General features: G+C 33.1%; 2 protein-coding genes across 9 annotated transcripts; both read right to left on the bottom strand.

Annotated features, from left to right (window-relative positions):
* Window positions 1-4,541: 4,541 nt before the first annotated feature.
* On the bottom strand, window positions 4,542-5,923 carry LOC140782227 (uncharacterized). Its single transcript, XM_073128696.1, has 2 exons — window positions 5,806-5,923; window positions 4,542-5,346 (listed from the first exon to the last, which is right to left on the bottom strand). Exons 1-2 carry the CDS (start codon window positions 5,858-5,860, stop codon window positions 4,829-4,831), a joined length of 573 nt encoding a protein of 190 aa, XP_072984797.1. The 5' UTR covers window positions 5,861-5,923; the 3' UTR covers window positions 4,542-4,828.
* Window positions 5,924-7,844: 1,921 nt separating this feature from the next.
* LOC140782108 (protein WVD2-like 7) lies at window positions 7,845-16,289 on the bottom strand. 8 transcript variants are annotated; one of them, XR_012107794.1, is made up of 13 exons: window positions 16,090-16,289; window positions 15,603-15,675; window positions 14,379-15,041; window positions 13,106-13,330; window positions 12,679-12,722; window positions 12,471-12,554; window positions 12,302-12,398; window positions 12,147-12,218; window positions 11,532-11,642; window positions 10,133-10,656; window positions 9,672-9,734; window positions 8,850-8,920; window positions 7,845-8,258 (listed from the first exon to the last, which is right to left on the bottom strand). XR_012107794.1 is itself a non-coding variant. In XM_073128495.1 (11 exons), exons 3-11 carry the CDS (start codon window positions 14,759-14,761, stop codon window positions 10,255-10,257), a joined length of 1,356 nt encoding a protein of 451 aa, XP_072984596.1. In that variant the 5' UTR covers window positions 14,762-15,041; window positions 15,603-15,675; window positions 16,090-16,283; the 3' UTR covers window positions 9,909-10,254. The 8 variants fall into 8 exon arrangements, 4 of the variants coding, with proteins under 4 accessions (XP_072984596.1, XP_072984597.1, XP_072984594.1 ...); XR_012107796.1 differs by lacking the exon at window positions 9,672-9,734 and having other exon boundaries at window positions 14,379-14,693; window positions 14,756-15,041; window positions 16,090-16,283; XR_012107795.1 differs by lacking the exon at window positions 9,672-9,734.
* Window positions 16,290-26,515: the final 10,226 nt, after the last annotated feature.

Below are 26,515 nucleotides of genomic sequence, written 5' to 3'. Positions count from 1 at the left end.
GGATATAACCATAAAAGAGGTAAATTTTGCACGAATGTAAATATAGAAAAGTAAAGTGAATAACCACAGAGTAAAAATTTAATTTCTCTTTTTTTTTATCTATATATCAAATCAGAAATCCCGCTAAACTTAATACTCTTTAACATTGTTTTTCGCAACAATTAGCATTCAAGATGAAAAAATAAATCTCTTGAGTTACTTGTTAGGTTTATGTTAAATAATGGTTCATTAAATAATCCTCTTCATATTATTAGCACATTTTTGCCTCTTGCTACTGTACATGTGTTACAATTGGGAATTCTCTGAGGTGTTGCCAGTTGTTTAGTTAGTATTTCCTCCTCTTAATTGCTTCATGCTTTCTCACTAATTGCTAATTAGTGATAATAACACTCAACTTCCCCTCACACAATTTGCTGGCATATTTTTGTTGAAATCTCCTCATTGATGAGCATAATATTTAATAAAGACTCATAGCTTGGTCATTTAAAGTAATATATGTAGAGGATCAATCAATGTTTCATCTCTATCTAATATGGAATCTTTAAAACCAAAGTCAAAAGTTCTTGAAATCTAAGTTGGTTGAAAGGACAAAGATGTGCTTACCAATTTCTCATTATATCTTATTAGATATTAGCAACATACTAATTAAGCTAACTAAACCTTCTCCAAACTTGTCAAATGCTTGGTGGAATTGTATGTGAACTGCCTTCTAATTATAAATAAAGCATTGTTAGCAAGAAAAACTATTGCTCAATGTTTAGGTAAAAAAATATATATATATAGTGCAATTAATTGATTCACAAAAGAATCAAATCTTATATATCATTTTTGTTTTGTCATCGTGCAAAAACCACTGAAATAAAATCATGACACATTTTAATATATCCAGTTTGACCACTTGAGTTTGAGGCATTAGGTTTGTATTTTAGGGTAAAATACAATTTACTCATCCATGCTTTTGTCGCAATTCAGAGTATCTTTTCTAAACTTTGGTTTAAGTTATTTAACCGTCTTGTAGTTCTGATCTATATTTGGTCGTTAGTTTTCTAGACCAAAGATAATGGCGAAGATAATTTTCCATCAAAATTGTTGGAGTTTTGAAAGTTTTACCTTAAAATTTACCATGTCCAAAATACGAAAGTGGGGGGATTTGAGATGAGAGAAGGTATAAAGCTTAAGAAATTTGGAAAAAAAAAACTATTTTCCCAACTAATTGTTGTAAATCAAAAGCGGAATTTTTGGTCGGTTTATATAGAAATTAATCTTATGTTAGGCAATTATATATCAGAATAACAAGGGGGTTAAATGATATATATAAAAAAAAATTGAGTGAGCTGCTCTGAATTTTAGCCTAACTATATATATATTCTTATTATATGTATATATTCCATGTGGTATGTTAAATGTTATGCCCCTTGATTAGAGCAAATGGATTAGAATCAAAATGGTAGATTTTCTCTTAAATTGTCACATCACTTTACATTCAAAATTTTCTTAGTCAACTAGAAATGAGAAGAAATCCAAGTAGGCTCTAGTGCTCAGTCCTCATAGGTCGTTCCAAATTTCATGGATCAAAGATTATGAAATAAGATTCAGAATCAAATATTAATACAAAGGTTTCTATAATACCTCCGCAAATTTTTCAACCTCTAAAATGAGTTAACTAAGCCAACAAGAGTTTAGATTAGTGCTTGATTTAATAGCACATAGTTTTAATCTCCAACAAACAAAGATATCTTGAGCACCACTTTGTTACCCACAAAAAAAAAAATGAAAAAAAATGTTAGTTTGAAACCTCCATTAGAAGTTGGTCCAATTGCACTTGCTTGCAAACTATTAAGGATAAAATAGTATGAGTCTTTAACTGCCCACCAGAAGATAGCCATCATTAATTTTGAATATGATAACCTAGTTGACCCATGATAATGAAGGTGATTAGAAGTCCAGAAAGATTAGGTTGGCAAAATGCCACTTGCAAACCATCCACTATAAATCAAAGAATGGAGGCCTACCACCACTAAAAAGCTATATATGTTGGTAGTTAAGTAACAAGTTATTCAATTTACAGGAAGAGTTTGATTAATATTCTGGATGCTGTTTGCCAAACTAATCACATTGTTTAACACAGCATTAAGCTATCTTGCTGGAAGTTTAAATGTCTAAGTCCATAAGAGATACAGAAAACCAGTGTAATGTTCTTATCATCATTCATCATTCATCATCTAAGCCATTATTAATTAGAGGAAGGTCCTGTCCAACTAACACACATAGAGAGAGAGGCTTATTTGATCAATGGAATTGCATGAGTTCATACATATATATATTGTTCAGAGTGTTCAGTTCAAATTAATGCATAAATTCTGTCATAAAAAAAAACCTTGAAACTAACTAACTAACTAATTGGATGGATAAAAAATTCACTCACTCTTTTCCTCTCTTTTGTAGGGCAAGATTAAAAGTGAATTTTAAATAAATTAGAAAAGATTGATTTAGAGTTTGATATTTGAAGAAGAACTTATAAAAATCCATCCTTGAAAGTGAGTTGATCATTTAGCACTATATTATATGAACTCTTAGTTGACTTCCAGTAATTGGTTCCTCTCCACTAAGTCTAGGAAAGTTAGGTACTTATTAGACACAGATATGTTGTGCCAAAACCCTTCAATTAAGGAACGGATGGAAAGATTTTTAAAACTCTTAGATAAGTTTGGTGGATGGAATTTTGGGTTTGTTAATGGTTATGGTTGATGTAAGCTCCTTAGTTATCACACATGTTCAGTGAACTAGAACATTTTTTTAATTTGGATAGAAGATGATGATGTCTTAGTAATCATGCAATAATTTGGAACAAACTGACAACAATTAGCTCATTTTAATGGCTTTTAGATGTATGGAATGAGTTCATTACTTCAAAACCCTCAATAGATGGGCTTGTTTTAGCTTGCCTTGGACTTGGTTATCTGTTAAACTCTATTATGCTAAGTAACTGTGCCATTAAACTAATTTTTCTGATTCAAAAATCCTAGATATTCATAATTGCCTGATTGTGGCAGAAGTATTTGTTGGAAATTTTATGATTTGAACATGAATTTCATTCAAACTTCGAGCCCAAATTGAAGTGAAATTTATATATTATTAATGATAGATTAATGATGAAATATAAAGATCTCAATTTAACATCACATATTCACTTATTTAAATCAATGAGAGAAGATGAAAGAAAACTAACTTTAAAGTGATTATCATGGAAATAAAAATAAAGGGAAGTAAGTTTAATACCCATTGACAATTTGTGAAATGTTATTAGAGTATATAGCAAGTTCCACTTGGGCTTTGAGCCTCAAAGGATATTCATTTTTATGGGTAAAGGAATCTATGGAAATCAATTCATATATTTGTCGCTCGGCTCGGTTCATGTACGAGTTAAGTCCTGAATTATTTTTTCTTTGATTTGATTTTGATTTAGTTAATTTGACGCTTCTATTCACATAAACAGATGCATCTGCTGGGATTCAGACTTAATAGTGAGCATATGCTTTCTCTCGTTAGTAGCAACTAAAATTTTGCATCCCTTTGTCACGATTGTTCAATCCATTCATACATTCTCGAGTCTTCTGCTATTGCATTGAGAGAGAGTACTACACTGTTCTTTAAATAAAACACTCGAATAACAACTTCTTTTTGTGTGTAAGACAATTGTTACATCTTGAGAGGTTGACCTCCATTGTTCTAAAAGCAACTAATAGATGACAAATTTGTTTTAAGGAAATTATGTTAAATAATGTATTCGACTTATACTAAATAATACATTCTATAATCTATATATTTATTTAATTAATTTTATCATGATTATTAGATTAAATTTTATTATTGTTTGAATCAAATTGTTACCGTCAATAATATTACCCTCTGATAGGATGCATTTATTTGAATCCCACGAAGCATAGAAGAGTTTTTCCTATAAATTAGAAAGAGTTAACTCTTTTATCTAGCCTATAAATTTACATACATAATTATAATCTATCAAAGAAGAAAAAATACTACACTTCTACAACTATAAATCTATAATTTAGGAACCATCATAGCCAGCACGCACTAAAATTGTTCTTATGTTGACCCAATTTCTTTGTTTCTTTTTCTACTAATAAAAAGTTGTTTCTTTCCTAAAAATATTTAGGTTTGTGTATTTCCAAATTTATAATAAATATTTCTAATTACTCTAACATTTTTTTTAGTTATTAGAGAATACTAAATTATCAATTAATGTAAAAACTTAAGCTGTTAGGCAACAAAGCAGATTGGCGAGATTTGAACCCATGGTATTCAGAAAAATTGACTCTAATATCACATTAGTTAACGACTAAAAAACTTGCTTTAACCGAGAAAATGACAATTTATAATTCTCTCATTTGACTAAATGGAATTGCTACAAGTTAAGTTGGAATAAAATCTACTAAAAAGGTTAGTGATTAATTAATCACTCCAAAAAATTTGAACAGATATTGTAACATGAAAGCACAAAAAGAAGAGCAAAAACAGTATAAACACTAGATAGAGCATCTCAAATTCTTTCTCTGTTCTCATATGACACCTAATTTACACTGGGTAAACGTCCACCACTTTAGAGTACTCCTAGAAACAAAATTCCAGACCAAACTCATTACACGAACAAAGCTCTCACTTTCCGTGATCATGGGTATCAGATTCTCTTTCCACTAAACCAACACAAAAGAAAGGTGAAAAGGATATCAAAAGAAAAGGAAAAAAAAATAATACACATTATTATATTCCTACCCAAATCCACCATCGTTTTCTCTCTTCACCAAACTCAGACGATTGTGCAAGCATTCGGATTCTCCTCACTAAAGATAGCTGTGAGCCGGTTTGCATCAGTGGCGATATTGTAAATGCCCTCGCGAACAGGGGTAGGATAGTAATTGTACTCCCCACTAAAGTACTCCCGTCTACGTGGCGGCTCCTCCCACCTCGGTAGTGGTGATGGCACGTAACGGTAATTATACCCAGGGTGGACCGAACCACCAACTGGCTCGGTCCGATTCGGCTTGTGTGGACAAGGTCCAGGGACGAACTGGACACGAGCCGGCTCCTTGGCTTCTAGGGTTTCGGTTTGGGACGGCCCGGGCACTACGGGTTCGGGTTGGGCTTGGATCGGCTGGCGTTCCGGTGTAGTTGAGTCTTGGGTTGTCTCCATGGGCGGAATTATATATACAGGGTTATTATTGCTAAAAGTAACAGACCTTGCCATTGCATTTGTGTGGAAATATGTTGGTGGTGGTGAATAGGCCCTCATATGGCCTGTTCTTCTTCTTCTCCTATTCTCTCTCCCTGAAAAAGAAAATATTGATTCTATTGTTAGATGTTTTCAAAGGTAATTATTAATTGGCACCATTGGGATATTGTTGATGAAATTTCCCTACTTCATACTCTTTTTCTTCTCTTTCTTTTGGAATACATGATTCTAGAGTATATTACTAGGATTTCTAAATTACATATAACAAACTCAAAATTAGGGTTAGAAAAAAAATGAACAAATAACATTTTCTTTTCTGAAATGGTCACTGGAAGCCTAACAGAACTTGACATTAGAATTAAGCCAATTATGTATATGCTGCTTATTATTTTTCCTATGCAACTTTTTGTAAAGAATTACAAGATATTTGAATTGAATATATCAGGTAAGGCATATGCTATTCTTTTGATATAAAAAAAGTTCTTCCTAGTTCTTAATCCTTAGTAAGTGTCATGGTGAACAAAAATATATACTGCAAAAGAGAAGAGCCTTACCGTTGCACCTCCCAAGTGCCTTGGATATTATCTTGCCAAGAGGGTAGCAACCCATCTCTCTCTCTCTCTCTCTCTCTCTCTCTCTCTCTCTCTCTCTCAATAGATCTCCTTCACTTGCATCCTCATTTTTCCATGAGAGGCATGGAGAAGGCCTTTTAAAGAAGAAGAGGAATAGGCTAGTTTGTAAGTTAAAAAGGAATAAGGAAAAGGAACACCAACCTATATGAGAATAACAAAGAAAAGAGAGCTCAATGATCAGGGAAAGAGTGGTCCTAACGTTTCACGGATAGAGATTAAAACTTCGAATATATTCTTGTGGAGGTTTGTCTAAAGCTCCCTTTGGTAGCCCTTTCTTTTCTCCTCACACATTGCACTCCTCCCTCCCTCCAAAATTAATTATATTCGATCCATTCTCTTGCATATATAGGATATGAATGTGAATGAAAAGCAAGTCAGAGTAGATTCGTATCAGTTCGTGATTAATTTTAAATGAACTAATGATCACCAATGCGGTTAGTTCATTGGTTTACAACTCAATCCTTATCCAAAAGATGAAGACTAGATTAATTCTGTGTGATCCTGGTGACTTGGGTAAGAACTTTTTTTGACTCCAAGTAGGACGAGAAAAAAACAAATAACTACAGGAAGTAGGAATTAACTGCTGAATGCGTTTTTATTTAAGAAGATTCTTTAGTATAAATCGAGTGTAATCCTAGGTTGGGACTCTAACTTATTAGGAAACAATTTTATTCTAAGAATATGGGTCTAATTTTTATAGTTTTTTCTTTAAACACCGGCGATCATTTATTCTAATAACATCTTATGCGCTCCTAGAGCATCACACAATGATTCGTGTAGATCAGTCTAAACATAATGTTAGATGAACGTCAATACACTGATTGCGTGTATATCTATAGTTCTAATTATGCTAAGAAATATAATGGAATATGATTTGAATGAACGGATTAGACCATCAAATACGTGTAATTGATACATTAATATGCACCCAATAACCCAACAAAAGTTCTTTCACCTACTCTCGCCTAAGAGGGAACAGGGGAATGCCATATATATATATATATAATTTTGTTAACAAATATAATTAATTATCTTAAAAAAGGCACAAAATTCCTTTAGTATCAGGACAAATGCTAGAGGCGTCCTTACAATAGATTTAGTAAAGGAGAAGGCACAAAGTTGACCCAAACCAAAACTTTTTTTTGGATTTTACTAGGTTCGCTAACCACAATGCACACCTGTAATGGCGAGTTTGAGGACATAAATATATAAATATATATATATATATATATATATATATATATATATATATATATATATATATAATCAAGTCACAATGCTTAAGAAAAAAAGTGTCTAAAGAACATAAAACGGAATCAATTCCAGTCAAAAAAAGAAGTTAATTTTAGCCTTTGCTACAATAAAATCAACATTCGTTATAGTATCAAATACGAAGCAATTTTAAATGGTTCGAATCGTGGCACAGTTTTGACGGCGAAACACTTGAGGAAAATAAGATAAATGTGAACCAAGCTCAAATCGGTTCGGACCAATCGTACAGAACAACAAAGAAAAGTTCAAAAATAAATCTACTCTTGGAATTTTTTTTTAGACCCAGTATGAATTAGAGAGGTTTCTCACAGAAATTCTATAAGAGGTATTTGAAGGTAGAATGAATGTATTCATCCCTTCTAAGAATCTCTTAAAGCTTTCAACTTTCTTTCAATTATAAGAAAGTCATCACTGGCTACAATTTGTGACACGTCGGCGAAGCTAATTTAGAGGCAAAATTAGAGACTTCACCCAACTGAAGAAACTCATCGAAGTTAAGTTGTCATCTATGAGTTTAGTCTTTCAGAAAGCATACTTTCTATCAAAGTATGACAGTCACCTACATATGCACACGTGCTAGGCTATATTAGAGACTAATCATCGAGCACCCGAGAAGCTGAACCGGGTTGCACGAAGTTTTTGAGAGTTTAATCAACATCGAGTTAAGGACAATTAATAAAGACAATATATGTTCAAAGTAGTTCATCAAGGAGTTCGAGCAAGAGAATTTCAATCAATAGCTATTCAGAGTACAGTATGTATGATTATAAGTGAATCTTATATATATGATTGCTAGTGAAATAAACCGATCTAAGAGATTGATCAGATTTGTAATTTTTTTTTTCTCTTTAGCGAATGTAAATGAGAGACTAGGAATCCGATCAATTAGGATAGTAGGGAGACTATACTGATCAAGAGTAGGGCAAAGCGAAGGGCCTCGGCGTAGAGAGGGTCATTCGCCACCGAGTGAGTTTGAAAGCCATGTTCATAATTCTCTCAAAGGCTTATGCGCACGTCAAAGTCTTCCGCTGAAAAACACCATCAGTCCTACACTTCCATAATATTCCACTTGACAAGGAGGTAATCGACTGTTTCCTCTTCACCTGAGCAAATAGGGCACAAGCCATTAGGAGTTAGTAAGTAGCTGCTGACTTTCCACATGAGCATTTCAATTTGAGAAGCAGTCCACACTCTCCAAAGTATTCGCCAAACATCCATTTAGACTCATCACTGGTCCCAGCCCCAGCTGCAAACCTATAAACTAGAGGCACTGGGCCAACCAACAGGATAAGGACTCGAGAGAGGGCATCCTCCCCAAAACAAATTTCAACCCAACTAGCATCCCAGACCTGATTTGTAAATAAATCAAGCTACAGAGCCAGAGGCAGAGAAATGTTAAACGAAAATAGGTGACAGGGCAACAGGAGTTTCAAGAATCCAAGAATCCTCCATCACACTAGTAGACCTGCCATGCCTCTCACCTGGGAAGAGTTTGTGGAAACATGATAAATAAATAAAAAAAGAAGAAAAAAAAGAAAAGAAAAAGAGATTTCTTTTTCCCTCTCTAAACTCGTCGGTGATTTATTTAGCAGAGTATTAGAAAATAAAGCATATATCTTTCAATAAAGTATACTTTTGGGTGGTATAATTTAATTGCTTTGCATCCTTTTACGCACATTTCGACCATTTCTTACATGGGCACATGGGAGGACTGCATCCGTTCAGGTCATTCCTCTGTAGATATAGAATCGCAATGGTACGAGTCCTGAGTAAAAAGAAGCTTTATTCATATTCCATGGGCTTGCTAAATCTCACATTTGTTTCAGAGAATCGCCAACCAAGATAACTTTGTTCATATCGGAAAATATACATTCTGATAAACGTCGTTCTTACAATCATACAACACCATAATATGTAATATTTCACTAATGCTTCACCGCAGAAACTTAGAAAGAAAGGCAAGATCATAACTTTCATTTTCATTTACTTGATAAGATAGCAGCCAAATTATAGCATTTCTAATACTTAGGGGAGACAATTACTCTCATACTCAACTTCCAAGGAGAAACATAGCTTTTGTTGCAAATGAAAAGAACATGCTCACTTTGCCAGTCTTTTTTAATAAACACCGAAAAGCGACTTACTGCAAGATAAATGAGCCAAACAGCCGGAAGGCTCCTTAAAACTTCCACAAAAGTGAAAGCAACAATAAACACCTTTATAATAAAAGCTAATCTTATTGCCATCTCTACAAACTGGGGTTTAAGAATAGGAAGAGGTACATGGCACAGAACTAGGGTCCCAATGCCAAAGCATATGATACTTGTTGCAATCTCTCCATCGTGTTACTGATCACCATCAAGCTTACTTTCAGTTATGTTGAATATCATCACCTACGTTTTAGGAATCACAAAGAACCTACTCTTTCTGACATATTTGCAATTTGACTCCTCTCTTGCATGAATGTGTATATACATTTATTTATTTATATTCAAATAACAAAAAAGAACGCATACTCTTGTTCGTGAAGTATATTCTTCATTTCTTCATTTCTTTTAAATGACCCTCCCTTTTCCCACCTATGCAGAAAAAAAAACCATCTAAAGAGCATTAAGTAAAAGAAAGTATATAGATAGAACATATGTAATAAGTGATGAGAAGATGCTTTTTTTTTCCACACAAAAAAAAAGTCAACTTTACAAGTATGTCGAAAGAAGGTTATCCAAGATACAACTATAATGTGGGTGATGATATGCAAAAGAGACATTTCATTTTGGAACACACTAGAACATGTTCTTACATTGAAAATAAACTGTGCAAATTACTGCATCAGAATGGTAAAGTCATGCATACGATGTGGAGAATATGTTACAGATAGAATTAACAATGATACTCACGATTTTAAATGACTAAAAACTACCATTCTGGCAAAGATAACATGACTAGAATCTCCAACAGACGTGAAAGAAAGATTTACCTGAAATGACACAACTACAGCAGAAAACCTTGATGACCATACCAGAAGAATATCCAACTTTTCTGCAGCTTTCATTTTATTGTATGTAGTTGATGAATGAAACAATGGCATAAACCTGCATCTCACGAAGCAACATGGACTGCTACATTACCACCAACAATGCCCTTCATAGCCTTCCCCACTATATTTCTCCTCACCCTAGTAACCTCCCCTTTCTTCCCACTTCCAACTCCTTGCTGTTGCCGTATGTTGATCTTCCCCCTCTCCTCAATCTTCCCAGGTTCATTCTTCTTCGTAGATTCTGATGCATGGCTTTCATCAGTTCCATTTTCTGGTACTGAAAGGCCCCTACCATTTTTGGGTGCAATAGAATGGTCCAGATGAATGGGGCTCTTGGATTCAACATTGGGTGGTCCACCTTCATTTGCTAGACTGGCCGATGCAGGTGATATCTCTCGTGGTGAGATCTTAAATCCAGAACTTGTACACCCAGCTTGCAGCCTTGAAGATTTCTTGGGCATTATCTGTAGGTCATCATTAATAGTTGTTAATAGTTACTATGGTATGGAGTCTTGCGGGCATAAAGTTATTTGGGTAAATTCTTTTTCCTTCTTGATAACCAGTGAAACAAAATTATACAGCAGTCAATAGATACAGAAATTAAGAACAAAAAAATATTAAATAAATCTTTGATCAGCTGTTAGCACAAAATAGAAACTGCCTAGATTTAGTTGGCTCAAAACATCTGACACTTCTGCGGCTGCACAATAGATTGTGATTTTGGTGACTCTACCTATTGGCAGAAGGTACATATCCACCTATCCAAGCTTATCTCTACCTATCATAAGATACTGCAGAACTTAACAATTAAAAGTTTGACTATTTAATTTTATTACATGCTTTTCATGTCAAGTTCAGAAAAGCAGTAATTTTTCATTTTCCAGTTGCTGCTCAAGTATCCTAGATCAACTACGGATATCTACTTAGAGAGTTCACAACAAGCCTAATAATGTAAACCTAGTGCTGAACATTGAAAGAGGATGTAAATATAAGCCAGAGAACCAGCAAGATTTTCTGTGGTAGTACATAAATCATGTTTTACAGACTGACATCTGCCTCCAATGCAACGAGAACCATGACAGAAAAGAAAACAATCAATAGTAACAAGTAATAAGTAGTAGTAACATGCATCATCTAAGATTTTGTTTAAATATTTAAACCTCTAAAAAGAAAATGCAAAAGAGGTTTGTTTCAGTGTGTGAATGTAGGCAATTAATTCTTAAGGATGTTGCACAATAGGACACGTAAAACTAAAAAGTAAGCAAAGTTCCATGTGCTACTGATTTGCCTGATTATATTAGCAATTAGCATATTACGTATTTGTGATAATAGTTAATACCTTTCTTCCATCAGATAATCTTGGTAAGGATTCATGATAGAATGAAGGCATAGGAGTTGCTTTGAAGTTTAGGCTCCTCCGAAGCTGTTTTATCTCCGCATCTATTTCTTCCTGCAAAACAGAATGATGAGCTTCATTGGTCAAAACATGTCATGTAGAATGCTCAAAACCCTTGGAAATCATCAGTTATAGGTAGTTGAATATAAAAAATGATAAGAATGAATAGGATATTGATCTCTTTAAATATTTAAACAACAAACATTTTCCATGCTTCAATCATGATTAACGTCAGATATTTGCACATCTGTCTAAAGTAACTGGTACAGCAAGAAGTTAATAACCTAACAACAGTGCTCCTAAAGGACAATGGTGCAAATCAAACCAAAGAACAGTAAACTCAAAAGTCAAAAAACATGAGTTTGGAGAGATAACCACCAAAAAACAACAAGAGGGCACCGGAAACTCCCAAAATCAACACTAGCTTGGTGAGAAAGCAAGAAGCAGGGATGGAAAAAAGAGACAAGGATAAAGCCAAAACCACAAATAAGAAATCTCAATGATGAGAAACCAGAAAACAAAAGTTTCTAATTCATCCACATTGATTGTAAAGCAGACCTGCGTTCTGGCTTGTATCTCATTCATCTCAGCCTCTTTAGCATGAAGTTTCTCTTCCAATTTTGTGTAGAACTAGATAAGATGAACAAACCATGAGTCAAATATAATATAAAACAAAACAACTTTGCACTACTCTTGAAACTGTTATATTTTACCTCTTTTCTTTTCTCAGCCCTTTCATCACTTTTGAAATTGAAGACTACAGTACTTTCCTTCACTTCTGACATAGCTGAACTAGAATACTTTGTGGACCTATGTTGATAAACATTTGTTCAGGAAATTAGAAGGAACAAAGAAAATAACTTCTCTGAGATGTTCAATAACCTGCTTGCAGGGTTCTCAACATCACATTTCCCAGACATTGGATTACGGATAGTAACATCTTTCTTTTCTTTAACGACCTTCTCCCTGTAAATATATATCAACTTACCAAGTCACTATCATTTTATATTCCTGGATAAGAAAAAACCTAGAGGTCCAAAAGAATGGTAAAAAAAAATTGTGTTAGTATGTAATGGTAACAGAGCATTACCTTCTAGTCCCATGTCTCGCTGTAATTTTTGTGCTTGCAGAATCCTGTGAGTGATCAACTACTTAGAAAGAATTCGTGAAGCACCAAGAACAATGAAACAAAATGAAGCTCACTTAGCAAATGATAAGTTGTGTACAAATACGTGAAAATTGCCTGTTAGAAACAAAATGAAGGATTGAATATGTTCACTGGATATTTAAAGACCAAATAATTTAATATTGTATCCCCATGATTTGAATGCATTATTATGTCCAGTGATATCCAGACTCTTTATCATTATGCAACTTCTATCAAGGTTTGAATAATTTAAGCATATAACTTATTCAAAGCTCCAAAATATGGTTCTTGTAAAAGACACTGGTGAGCCAGTAAAATAAACTGCCACAATAACGAAATAATATCAAATATTGGCAGCACAAGTCAATACCACTGGCTTCTGATTTTTGGAGCCAGAAGATTGCACTATCCTTGAAGACGACTGTGTTCCTGTTTCAATTTTCACTTTCTTCTCCCTTTCCACCTTATCCAATGCTTTGGTAATCTTGGCAGAAGAGAAAGAACACCCATCCATCAAATGTCTTCTTGAACTATTTCTAACAGGAAGCAGGCTCCGTAAATTTGCCTTAGAAGATTTGTCAACTGCTTCCCTCACCTAAATTAACAGTTCCATACACAACAATAAGTTCTTACAGAAAAGACAGTAGAAATAATAAAAATATAAATGTCATCCCATATTGAAAATGCATCAAAATACATATCACATGATGTAAAATTTATATCAGTTGGCCTCCCTGCTGGCACTAGCTCCCAACAACAAAATACTCTCAGCATTTATGGCATGCAACAAGGCCTGAGAGCAGCCCTTTTACTCATTTAGGTTATTCGTCATAGGTGTCTAAGACAAACTAACATTGCTGGTGATGCCAGAGAGAAAACAATGTATACCTAAGGTGGGTATCAAGATGGGTGATAATACGAGGCTGCTGCAAAGGTGACTGAGTATCAATGATTGCGGTAAAAGAGGTTAACAAGTAGAGCAGTGAAACTTTAAATGTTTACACAAGTATGGCTAATATCAGAGGTAGAAACAATGTTTGAAAGGCAATGTAATATCACATCGGCGGACAATCATCACAGGCAAGGACAGTTGACAATGTAACAGGAAAGGAACAAGTGAGGAAAACATTCAGTGATATTGTCACTGCAGAAATATCAGGAAAATCATAATGAGCACACTGATTCCAATAACAAACCTACTGAAGGGTCAGACTTGCCCTGCATCATCAAAACTGACCGTGGATCCTTGAATCATGGTCCACAATATTTTACACCAAATTTTTACCCCATGGCTTTGGCTGAATGTTAAACTAAAAAAAATAGCCAGGAGATTGCAATCCTCCAGAACTCCAGTTCCTATCTTCAATCTTTCTCACAATAACTATGATAAGACTGGGCTTTACAGAAATTTGAAACTATTCCTGTAGCCAATGCTTCAGATTGAATCCACACAGGCATCACTCCAAGAGGCTTCCGAGTTAAAAGCTTTGCATTTCAACTAAGAATGCAACTTTTGTCAACTATGGCTAAAGTATGATGATAAAATTTTGAAAGTAATTTCCACGAAGCAAACGGAAAAAGAAACAGTGTGCACATGGCCTGCTAATCCAAATAGTAGTAAGGAATAGCATTTGCGATCTTACCCTAGATGATCTCTCAATTTTCTTATATCTAGGGGCCTCCTTTTTTGTAATTGTAATATTCTTAGCTGAAATGCTTCTCTTTTCTGTTGATTCTTCTGCAGCCCCACCCTCATTTTCAGGCTTCTGATCTGTAATTACATGTATGTCATCCTTATCTGATGGAAGCATATGACATTCAGACTGACCTTCAATTGTACCAGCATTATTTAGAACTTCGGTACCAGGGTCTGTGACACCCTCATCATTACATTGCTTTTGTTTTGACAGTAATTCAGATTGTGAGATCACCTCTTCTTGTTCATATTCCACAGTTTCCTGCTCATATGAGATAGTTGGCATTTCATCAGAGTAAACGAAATGACACTGCTCTCTGTTACCTTCATTTACAAAGTCTTCAATGTGGTGTGTATGTTCTTGACTATCATTTTCAGCTGTTTGACATTCAGTGTCACTTTGACTCCCTAATGAAGCCTGATTCAGCAAAGCCTTCTTCTTGAAGTGAGCTTCAAAATATGCTTTCTTTTGTGTAACGGAACCAGGTGTAGAGCACTTCTCGACCTCCTCAAGATATTTGTTGTGAGAAAATGATGATCTCCTTTCCCAAGATAATGATTCAGCTTCAAAGCGTCCAAATGATATAGATCCAGTGGGCAAATTATCAGCCTGTGAATTTCAGAATATTATAAACTAAAAGAGAGAAATTTAGGAGCAACTCAAGCAAGAGCTAGTTAGAGTATGTTCAAAATACTAATCAGATAATCAGGTCTTTTAGACCCAAAGAATTATAAGTCAGTGGAAATAAGATAAAAGCTTTGATTCACAGAAACTGTATCTATAGTAAGTTGGAAGAAACTAGCCTAATGCCTTACCTCCTAACTGTAGTAACAATTTTGGGTACTAGGAGTTTTAGATGAATAGGTTGCATCATAGACAATACTACAGTAATGACAAGGTGGCCTCAACATAAATTGAATAAATCACACATGCCACTAGTTCTTGGGTCCACGCAACATTTGAATTATCCTACTCAGACATTCTAAGATCTTTGTCGTCTAGATCTTTGTGGGTGTAAATTTAGCCTCTTCATGCCATCATAAACCGGCAAGTAACTATAATGCAGTGCAGGTCTTACAAGTAAACCAAAGTAATAGATTTGCACAAATCTCTCGATCTACTTTATCTCACACCTAAATAAGAAAGAAATTGTAAAATGGAGGTAAAAACCTGACAGGTGAGGCAATCTTCGACTTCCCCTGCCATCAATTAGCCAATAAGAGTTTCACATGTACCAAAGCACCTGCAAAAGTTACGCGACAACCAACTTTGTTATCAATTCCACCAACTTCCTGTGGATTCCAAAAAAAAAAAAAAAAAATCCTCATTCCTCCTGCATCGGATTACAGATACTCTGAACCAAATCTTATCCAAAAAGTGAAGCAAAAGTCACATAATATAGTATATCAACGTTTCCCGTTACAAAAAAAAACTGCACAAATAACTGCATCTCTCCGACCAAAACCAGTTCAAAACATAAGATTTCAGCATCATCAAATAACCATTGGATAAATGAGATGGAAGAAACTAAAACGTAGAACAAATCTAACAAATCTAGTCACGAGTCCACCGAACAATAGAAGCCCAAGAATCACTTGAAAATCCAAAGAGAACGATGATTTCGAAGCAGAAGCGTCTGGGGGAGTCCAAATCTCACCTCTAAGCCAAGTCCGCCGCCACGGAGGTCGATCGAAAGCTCTCCGCCCGATCTTTTACTGCGAAACCACTTTCCCAACACTGCGAAACCACTTTCGAATCTACCGCTCTAGATCCCAAACTTGATCGATGCACGACAACAAAGAACGGGATCGCGATCGTCCGAGAGAGATAGAGGGAGTGTTCGCTGCTTCTGTCCTCTGCAGTCCTTTTTGTCTTCTCTTTAATAACGCCGTTTCGAGGCCTCCGTTGGCGTTACACCGCACGGTCCGTTGCCTCTTTTTATCCGACGGTCACCAAGATTCGTTACGTATGATTCACAAATCCCGATCGTCCATTAAATAAAGACACCTTTTGGACGTGAGTGATGTAACGGTCGCTCACGGATTAATCGGTGGGAGAAGCACGTGAAAGTCACTCCCGGGCCTTGCCCATGATTTGCTACAAACAGGAACAGTTGTTTCCACTAATATCAAACTGCCACGTAATACTTTTTGGGGCTTGTGGTGATCCGATGAAGGGGGATGTATTAAAAAAGTCGGAGAACCGGCATCTTGACTTTGTTGGGTAGGAAGGAATGGTGTATTGTCTTTATCGGTAGCCGTGTGATGATGATTGAATGGCCAGATTTCAGTGGACCCTTGGTCCTTTGTTGGTGAAGTGGCACAAAGTTTGGGACCCAAGGTCCGGCATCTGGATAAGTCTTTCGTCATCAGGGTCCACAGCTGACGTCAACTGTTTTAACTTTTAGTTAAATTATAATTACACTCCCTATTAAGACTTAAGAGTGCTTTGGCTTCATGGACTACTGCTAAGGGTCGTAGAGAAGATCGAAGAGATAGAAAAGGAAAAAAGAGGACATTTTAGTAAATAACAAGTTATTGTATCGAAAAAATGACGAGTTTTTTTTATTATTATTTATTATAGATTATTAGTCGGACAAAAGGTCAACCTCCTTAGATATAGAGACACTTAGACTCTATCAAACTTTAGTTAATATAGTAAGCTGTCTAGTTTAGGCTTCAAGTCATGTGTGTCGTCGAGAATCAATCCCATAACCTCCATGGTCATGAAAAAATATACCTACCAACTCTGCTAGAATTAGTTGGTGTTTTCTTAAATTTTATGTAAACAGTTAGACAACACTTGTAGGAAGGTGATGTCTAGAGTTCGGAAGCTTATAAGGGTTTTACGAGTAAAATCTACTCCTACAAAGATAAAACAATCTAACAGCTACAATAAAATAATAAATGTGATAATAATAAATTAGCTAAACTCAATAATTTCTTGGATGATTAAACAAAGAAGCTCAACCCCTTACATATATAGAGGTCGGGTATAATGAGTCATATTAGGACTAGCTCTAAAGGCTTATATGACTCGAATTAGAATTTGTCTTAAAGATTTATATGATTTAATTTAACTAACCTTAAGAGCTTACATAATATAACTAGACTTATTTTAAGGATTTATATAAAAGATAAATATTAATCAATTAAAAGATAAATAAACTCGATTCATCGAGCCCAATATAGAGCTCAGTAAGTCAATCAGACCTAACGCAGTTTGCATTACAGTGACTATAATAAGACCAACAACTATGTGAGAATATTTCAACATTACTTCTCATGAACTTCAAAAGGTAAATAAATAGTTAGCTATCTCCAACTAAGAGCCATATTTTACTCATCTCTAATAGCTCGACTACTTTTGTAGAGCATGCATATAACATGTATTTATTTAACATATGCGATCAATGCACTACGTTTACAAGAAACTATATATATATATATATATATATATGTAACACCATTTGTAATTAAATCATAAAAACTGGATTAATAGACAGCATACAAAGAAAATGAATTAAAAAAAATATGTGATTTAATCAAAGTCATAAGAGATAACAAGAGGATAAAGAACCTCGACAATATTAAGTTAGTTAAAGTTAGTTAGAGAAGAACTTGAATCATTAATTAGATCTTGATCTTTGATATTGTTCAATTATAAATGTGCATTAATTGTTATGTCAAGTATATATATTCATATCCAATTTGTATTATCAATATCATTAGTTTCAATGCTATCAATTTAGGTTATCATGATCTAAATTACGAAAATATGTCTCAATATCATTGTCATTATTATTTTTCTTGGGCACATCCAAAAACTCCCTAGATTTTGTCTGAATGATAATATGCCAATTTGCTTCGTCATGATCTTCAAAATAAAAGACTTATTCAGCTTGCGATGACATTATAAAGGTTCTTCTTATAAATTTGCACTACTACTTAATAAATGATTAAAGTTGACAAAAGTCTAATCGAATTCTATCTTTCTTAATTCTTTTATCTTTGGAATGCACATTTAAACAATATTTCATTAGCTTTGTTGTTGCATTTTAATTCAATCATTTCCTTAAGAACTCTAAAATATGTTAAGTCTCCCTGGATACGGTTTTGATCTTTAGCACTAGCAAAATTTGATGCGTTGGGCCGCCGGCTAGGCAGATACTTCAAGGCTTTATGATCCAAAAAGAGAGCAATACTCTTCGGATATGAGATAATGATGTTATGTTTGAAAGCTCAAATAAGAGCATAAATTTCTTTGTCATAGGCAAAGTAGTATTTGTGAGAATTGTGCAACTTTTTACTAAAGAATGCAATAGATTTACTTTGTTAGTTAAAAATTGCACTTTTGCCAATATTTGGAGTACTACTCTACCTCAAAGATTTCCACGAAATAGCAATAAAAGTAGAAGAAGTGGAGCTTTTTATCATCCTTCATTTGAGAATTTTAAAGCTCTTCTATGCTTCACCTGTCTATTTGAAGGATATGCCCTTTAAGCAATCCATAACAGGTGCAATCATAGGCTAAACCAAACACTATAAAAACTCTTGATGTCATGAACTATAGTACTATAGTATATACATGCTATGTAGATAAAAGCTTGAATCTTTGAAGGGGCCTATCTTGATGCTTTTGTGCAAAGATAACGTAACCAAAGAAGATAAAAGCTACTTGCAAGAATTCACATTTTTAGCATATGACTTTTTCTCCTTTAGCACCTTTAAAACTTTATATAGATACTTCATATGTTCTTTATTATTAATTTTATATGTTAAAGTGTCGTCAAAGAAGATCACAAGAAATTAGCCAATAAAAGATTTAATAATAAGAATATTCATAAGCATCATAAAAGTGCTATAAGTATTAGAGAATTTGATAAGTCATCACCATCCATTCAAAGAGGTTATCCTTTCTTTTAAATGTCATCTTCCATTCTTCGTGGATCTCACTTGGATTTAATAATAACTATTTAACTAAGGGGACACCTAGTCGGACGGCTAATTTTTCAGGATCATTTTAAATATTCAAATAATATATTTATAGTTCTAAAAAGAATTTTAAAAACTAAAAGAAAATCTATAAAAGCAATACAATTGCATTTCTTTTGTTATTTAGCCAATTTTAACAAATATTTAAGTTTAAATACATCAAATCACATGATCGTTACAAAATTATATCTTGATTATACTTTTAAGTTTATAAATATAATTATTTTAATTTTAGGACTAGATTATACCCTTAGGATAAATAATAGAACAGCGAATATGCAAGATATGTAACTAGATAATTTTTAATCCGAGCCGGGGTTAAATACTTGAGTTGAAAGTACCAAAAGGTTTCATATAATTGGGCTAAACTACAAGAGGTGAAGTGTAATTATCACAAGAAATTAATAGGATAAACATTTTGATATAGGAAACATTAAACAGAAGAAGCTTATCACATTTATATATGTCCGAACTAACACATATATTCATTAAGATCAACTCATAATCTTAGTGAACAATAACACCAATTATTATTTTACTTGTCTTATTGAACAATAATACCTATCAGAATCTTAGTATCTCTCTAAGAACAGTGTATTTGCTAGTCAAATGATATCGCAAATAGAACCTCTTATTGATCTAAAACCTTGCAATTATGCAAGATTGAGATCTAAAACCTAGCGTATTTGCTAGTCGGATGCTCTTCTATCTATAGTAGTAGAAGCAAAAAAGCAGAAAAGTTAAGAAATGGAAAACAAAGATAAATAGAGAAAAGAATTTGTAGCAAAAATGCATCATAAATAGATTAAAATTATTCACCGATCTTACATCGATCGTCCCGCTAGAGATGATGAACATCAAGAAGAAGGAAATAATAATCTCCAAGACGAGAGATTGTATGTCAGATCCAACAAGGACTACTGTTCAATAGAAGTGCTCAGATTTAGGGTTCAGTAACAAGTAGATTGCCCCACTTCCCAAGGTTGCTCCTAGTAATTATACTTTTATGTGAAGTGGTGCCTGCCATGCAAAAGAAACCCTTAAGTATTGAAACAAACTATAATATTAATATCTTTTGGTCATAATACATATACATGTTTCAAGAGTTTATGGGGAGAGAGAGAGCTAGAGAGGTCACCTCCTTTAGAGGGAAGCCTCTAAAGATGGTGAAAGTAATGATAATTGCAGGAATGAAATGAGCCCCTAAGATGTGACCTACTGAATAAATCATGGCCATCACAATGAGGCCTCAAGTGATGTAGATCCCCGGAAAAGTCACTATGGAAAACATCTTATCCCTGATAATGGCCGCTCAGCCCACAAATATGATAAAAAAACATACACTACAGAAAATGCAAGCTATACCGGCAGTTACAAAATGCCATTATAGATCAGCACCGGCATTTCTACAACTACTGCTTAAAGTCGTGTCGGTGTTGCACATCACCGACATTCTATAATATTTAGCGACATATAATGTATGCCGCTAAAAGTTTCAAACAGTGGCATCTACGATATTTTTAGGAGCATTTAAGAATGCTAGTGAAAATATGTTGTAACATTTAGTGATATTTTACCGATTGCCGCTAAATATATAGTGACATTTCCTAAATGTCGGTTAGATATAATTCATGACATTTTTATTAAACGCTAGTAAAAGCGCCAAATAATTAACAACATTTTTCAAAATGCCGGTAAATAATTAGCGGCAATTACGTATATGCCGGCGAAGATATTTGGCTATACAAGTTTTAGTGGCAATTGCAAAAATGCCAGTAAAACTAATTAATTTATTTTTATTATTTATTGAATTTTTTTAGCACTATAATTATGCTAAATTCAAATATCATGTGATAGTGTAATCAAACATAGTATTATTTTCTACTATATATCAACAAAATTATATATATAATAAAAACAACCATATAAACAAAAGTTTACAAATAATATCCATATTGACTTTTCAAAGGAAAATACAAAAGTATCTATTAGTATACACATCAACAATTATCCAAAAAGATTATATTATGCTATACTTAGAATCATTCATTTAGATATACAATCATCAAAATGTGATCATATCAAAATAAAGTAGTTGAAAGATAAAATATCAAACACATCCAAAATTTAAGGTATCGCTATTGTATTTCACCTTCATCGTGGTTTGACTTGAAAAAGTGAAATAAAATTCATAGATTAAAGAAAGAGAATTATACAATAAACCTACACTTAATGTATAAAATTTTATTAAGTAAGAAAGCCAAGCTATTGTCTTTGTAGTGGTATCTCCAATTGACCTCAATATTGCTATGGCATCTTATTAAGGGCTCATTTAGTGCAACAACTACTTCTATGTAAACTTCCCAAAATTCTTGTTCAAGTCTTTCCCCTCCAACTAATGTTGAGGGATCTTTACTATAAACCACTCAATATGCCACCGATCGATGAGGTCTTCTAATTGATATCAAAACAACTTTTTTACCACCCTATATATGATTTATATGTTAGAGTAACAAATATTTGTAGCTTAATAGAATAAATTTTATAACAGGATTAACAAGAAATGCTTCATAAGTAGGTGTAAAGGTGTCATAGTACAAGCAGTGAAATAACTATTAGAAGGATTGTAAGAACAATACAAGTATTTATTGAATTAATATAGCATTAAGTAGGAAAATCAGTAATCAAGCCAACAACATTAGAGTCAGCCCAAAGATAGCAGTTTATAGATTCATTTGCCCTAGTATGAAATTATGTCTCCTACTAATTTACACTTATGCATAATTGTTCTGCCTATTGATTTAGTTGATGCTGAAAAAAGTCATGTCTCCAATTTGTCAATTGATATACATAAACATATGAGTGTAATGTTCTTTAATAATGATATCTGAGTCATCTTAATTAAAATTTATTATTGAAAAAGAAGTGATCATGATTAAGGGCTACGAAGCACAGATAATTCAAATTGCATGTCGTGTCTATGTCCGACTGACACTTGTTAGACAAATATATGAGTATTTATAGATTTACTTTATTTGATGCTTCATGATCTTTTTTTGCCTTCTTAGCTGAAAAGCTGAAAGTATTTGTCAAAATTAAAAATTTACATATTTTAATTGAATAGCAATTTGTCATATGAAGAAAATAAAAATACAAAAGTATCAACACAGATATATTATAAAACATATGTCAATTTAGACAAACAATAAGCAATAAGTTATTGAAAGATATCTAAATATATAAAATGTATAATTGAAATAGAAAATAGTATAACTCATTAATCTTATCTTATCACTTGATAAGATGAATTAGTATAGCTAGATTCTAATGAGTTATGTTTTTCTACTCCTGATGCATTATGCACAACATTAGAGACCCTATCATTATGAAAACATGCAATAAGTGAGATTCTAAAAAGAAACATAAATTATAAAGAGGTAGTTGTATAATATATGTATGTTCACCATCAGGCATATCCCTTGGCTCTTCGTTGGTTTGATAATTCTGAATCAATTTATTCTAAAATGCAATCATCATTGCCTTCAACTCTGCAAGCTCAGCTTTCATATCAGCTTGCTCCTGAGTCATAGCATTTAATTTTTCTCTCAATACACGATTTTTTTCATCTGTTTTCTTTTCTTTTTAGCCTCTGAGGCAATTCTCATCTATGTCACTAATGAATGTTTGGGTCCTCATATGTTAGAAGGGGAGGGATCTAAATCTAAATCACGAACTTGGCCATGTTTTTCTTTTCCAAAAACTTGAGAGTATATGTCACCTTGTGTGATGTCATCTTCTTTATTTCCCTACTCGTGCCTCAAGCTAGTCAATTTGATTCTACATAAAATATAAATAGGGTAACTAAATATCAATAGATTTACCAAATTTAAGAAAAATAAGACAACAACTTAAAACTCATAATCTTGTGAATAGATTCTTCATCAATATGCTTCTTATCTTTATGAATATGAGTTATTTTGAAGACCTTAGCACGACTAGGAAGAACCTCAATTTTACATCTCTATAGCTCAATTAGATTCATGTTACTATTAAAATATGATAAAAATACTAGAGTAATTCTACTCAGAATTTAAAAATGTAATAATATCTAACCAAATACCTCCTCCTCACAAACTCGAGCAAAGTTTTTTGTGCCTGATGTATACTTCATGATTTGAAGGGCTCGACTAGCTTTATGTCTTTTCACTACGAACTTGTGAATTAAGAGATAAGTGAGAAAAAAGAAAAAGTTATAACTATGAACTTGATCTCCACTTTTGGTTCACCTGTCCTTCTGGGCGCTCGGTAAAGCAAAAATATTGTGATATTTTATCTCAAATTAGTGGCATATGGGAAAATGACGCTTAAATGCTATCTATACTGGCGGTCAATAATAAATGCCGATAAAAATAACTATTAGTGGCATTTGTTTGATTATCGGAATAGTAAATGCCACTATAGGTCAAGTTTCTTATAGTGGCACCGAGAGTCTCCGCCATGATAACACAATATCATCCACCATGAGAGAGAGATATATGACTAGAAAAAGATTTATAAAGTTGCATGCAAAAGTGTGTGTGTGTATATATATTTAATTTCTTCATAAGCTCTACTATTGCAGCACTAGAAGTGAAGCTTGAGGTCTTTGGGTGGGGTTGTAGAGTAGGTGAACCTTCTTCTAACTTGCTCGCTTTTTCCTCGATGTGGTCGGTCTGAAAGCCATTGTTTGTTGCTGAAGTGAAGAGAGGTATCCGATAATGGAGTAGTGAGAGATTTATTAGTAGTTATGAGTTAGTGTGGATAAGTATCGAATAAGTGATGGGATTAGTTAAAGGTAAATAAGATGAGAGGAGTAACAACTTTTGCAGGTTATTTGGAGAATGGAATGAGTAAAATGGGAAGGAGGGTATAGTATGTATGATCGATCAATCAATCTACTTGGACTTTATTTATTCTTTTTTATTTTTTATTTTTTTAATTCGGATTTGATTTCATTTTGAATATTCATGGGGTCGATTTGAACAACAAAAGCAGCCCTAAAAAATTGGTAAAGAAGATTGATGCCAATTTATTTATTTATTTATTTTATTTTGAAAGAAGACTTGCCAAAATGGACGGAGGAAGGATACTCTACTTAATGAAAATTTGAAGGATATTAAGTGGAAAATTTTAGGAGTTTTTGGTGGAAGTTTGGGATCCAAACCATGATCCATTTCATTTATATCCACCCGACAAGAATAATTTGCCAATATTCATTAAATACAAACAATTAATACATGTTGTATTTATAGGTATTTCTAAATACCGATTAAACTAAGACACTATGGCATATTATAAATTCTAACATTTCTAAATGCTAATAAAAATTAAGATACTAAAGAATTTCATTTGATATTAATGACATTTACAAATTTATTATCGTAACATAACTTATTCAACAATTGATAAAAAAAATGTGGATGAAACTTAGTATTATCAACATTTTGTTGATTTTTGAAATGCTAAGTACCACTAATGCTTAAATATCTTGTAGTAAGGTTTTTTTTCCATTAAGCTTCACTTTGATGTTTTATCTACTGTCTTTCTCGCAATGGTTCTTAACCATGGATAAAAGAATAATAATAATAGTAGAAGTGATAAAGAATCCCAAGAAAAAGAAGTGACGAAGATTACATTAACTTAGAAGAAACAACAATTAAATTACAAAATATATATGATAATTATTTTTTTATATATATTGAAATTATTAATGAACGACCAATTATATAGAAATTGATAACATGCTTTATATGAAATGTTCTCAGCTTGTACCTATGTAGGTTGTATTGTAAACTAAAGCTTATAAATGATTATCAGGCAGGCTGAACCACGAACACATATAATAGGCTAGGATAGGTTGAACCTTTGCCTAGTTCATTCCGACGAGTAATATTTCGGGCTTGAGAAGGGCTGAAACTAAACCAGCTTCTAGCTTAGCGAGTTGGGTCCAATGATCACATTTACTATATACTCATAATAGATACACTTAAAAGTTTTAATATAAAATTTGTTTAAAAATCAGATTTCCAATTCAACATAATATCAAATAATTTTAGAGTGGACAATATGAAAATTACCAAGATAGAAGTACCCAATTTTGTAGGATTTATCAAAAATTTATTACTAAAGATTTTTTAAAAAAAAAAACGTCATATAAAAGTTTAACACCAAACTCAAAATACCTAAATATCAAGTTCATATTTTCAAATTAATCCTTGTCAGCTCAATTTTCTAAAGCAATATTTAAATCAATCAATAAAATTCTAATAGCTGAATGTGCCACTTTCTTAAAAAGAAGACAAAAAGAAAAAAAAAATTCCATTGTCAAATACTATAGATATGTGGAGAGGATATAATTCCATTTTTTTTCATATTTACATATTTTAACAAGGAATAACTTCTTCTTTTGTCTGACAACTCCAGAAGTAGGGAATAATAGAAAAGTATACAAAGAGAAATATTTATTTCTCTATACGCTATTATTATTGACTTTCTTTTTTCTTTTAGTCGAGAATAGTATCTTATATTTTCTAATGTAGGATCTATAAAGTAAGCTACCCATTACTATCCACAAAGACATACTTTATGTTCTTAAGTAAATTAATTCAAAAAAAAATTGATATGCTAAATATTTGAGCAGTATTATATTTAGATTTGGGTGTAAGAATTCTTTTTCTTTATATTTTATAGTTGTCAATTGATTTGAGTAATATGAGTGCATTAAACAAATATGACTTGCAGAGGCAAAGAGAGATGACTCCAATAGTTATGAAGAACTCTTAAGTTATTGTTTCTTTTTTCTTTGAGAGAGAGAAGAATAAACTAGATTGTTCATATTAATGTTATTAGGTAGAAAACTTATATAGAATATAAAAAAAAGAAGAGAATAGAGAAACTTCTAACACAATACTTTCTAATATCAAACGAGCTAAATAAACTTAAAACTAGAATTTATATTCAAAACAATAGGTTATGATATTGAATCTAGAGAAGTACATGCTTGGCATTGAACTCCTCCTGTCATCATAAGATCTAGAGGGAAAGGTTTGA

This window comes from Typha latifolia, chromosome 2 (assembly GCF_019914945.1).
Source record: "Typha latifolia isolate L0001 chromosome 2, TyphaL0001v2, whole genome shotgun sequence".
Classification (NCBI taxonomy): Eukaryota; Viridiplantae; Streptophyta; class Magnoliopsida; order Poales; family Typhaceae; genus Typha; species Typha latifolia.
This window is presented reverse-complemented; position numbering and strand designations above follow the sequence as displayed.

Coding starts and splice junctions, on each gene's coding strand:
- LOC140782227 (XM_073128696.1), bottom strand. CDS start 5,860: ATGGGTTGCTACCCTCTTGGCAAGATAATATCCAAGGCACTTGGGAGG. Junction 5,347..5,805: donor GGCACTTGGGAGGTGCAACG/GTAAGGCTCTTC, acceptor TTTCTTTTTCAG/GGAGAGAGAATAGGAGAAGA.
- LOC140782108 (XM_073128493.1), bottom strand. CDS start 15,638: ATGGCAGGGGAAGTCGAAGATTGCCTCACCTGTCAG. Junction 12,399..12,470: donor GTTGAGAACCCTGCAAGCAG/GTTATTGAACAT, acceptor TTATCAACATAG/GTCCACAAAGTATTCTAGTT. Junction 10,657..11,531: donor GATTATCTGATGGAAGAAAG/GTATTAACTATT, acceptor GATGACCTACAG/ATAATGCCCAAGAAATCTTC.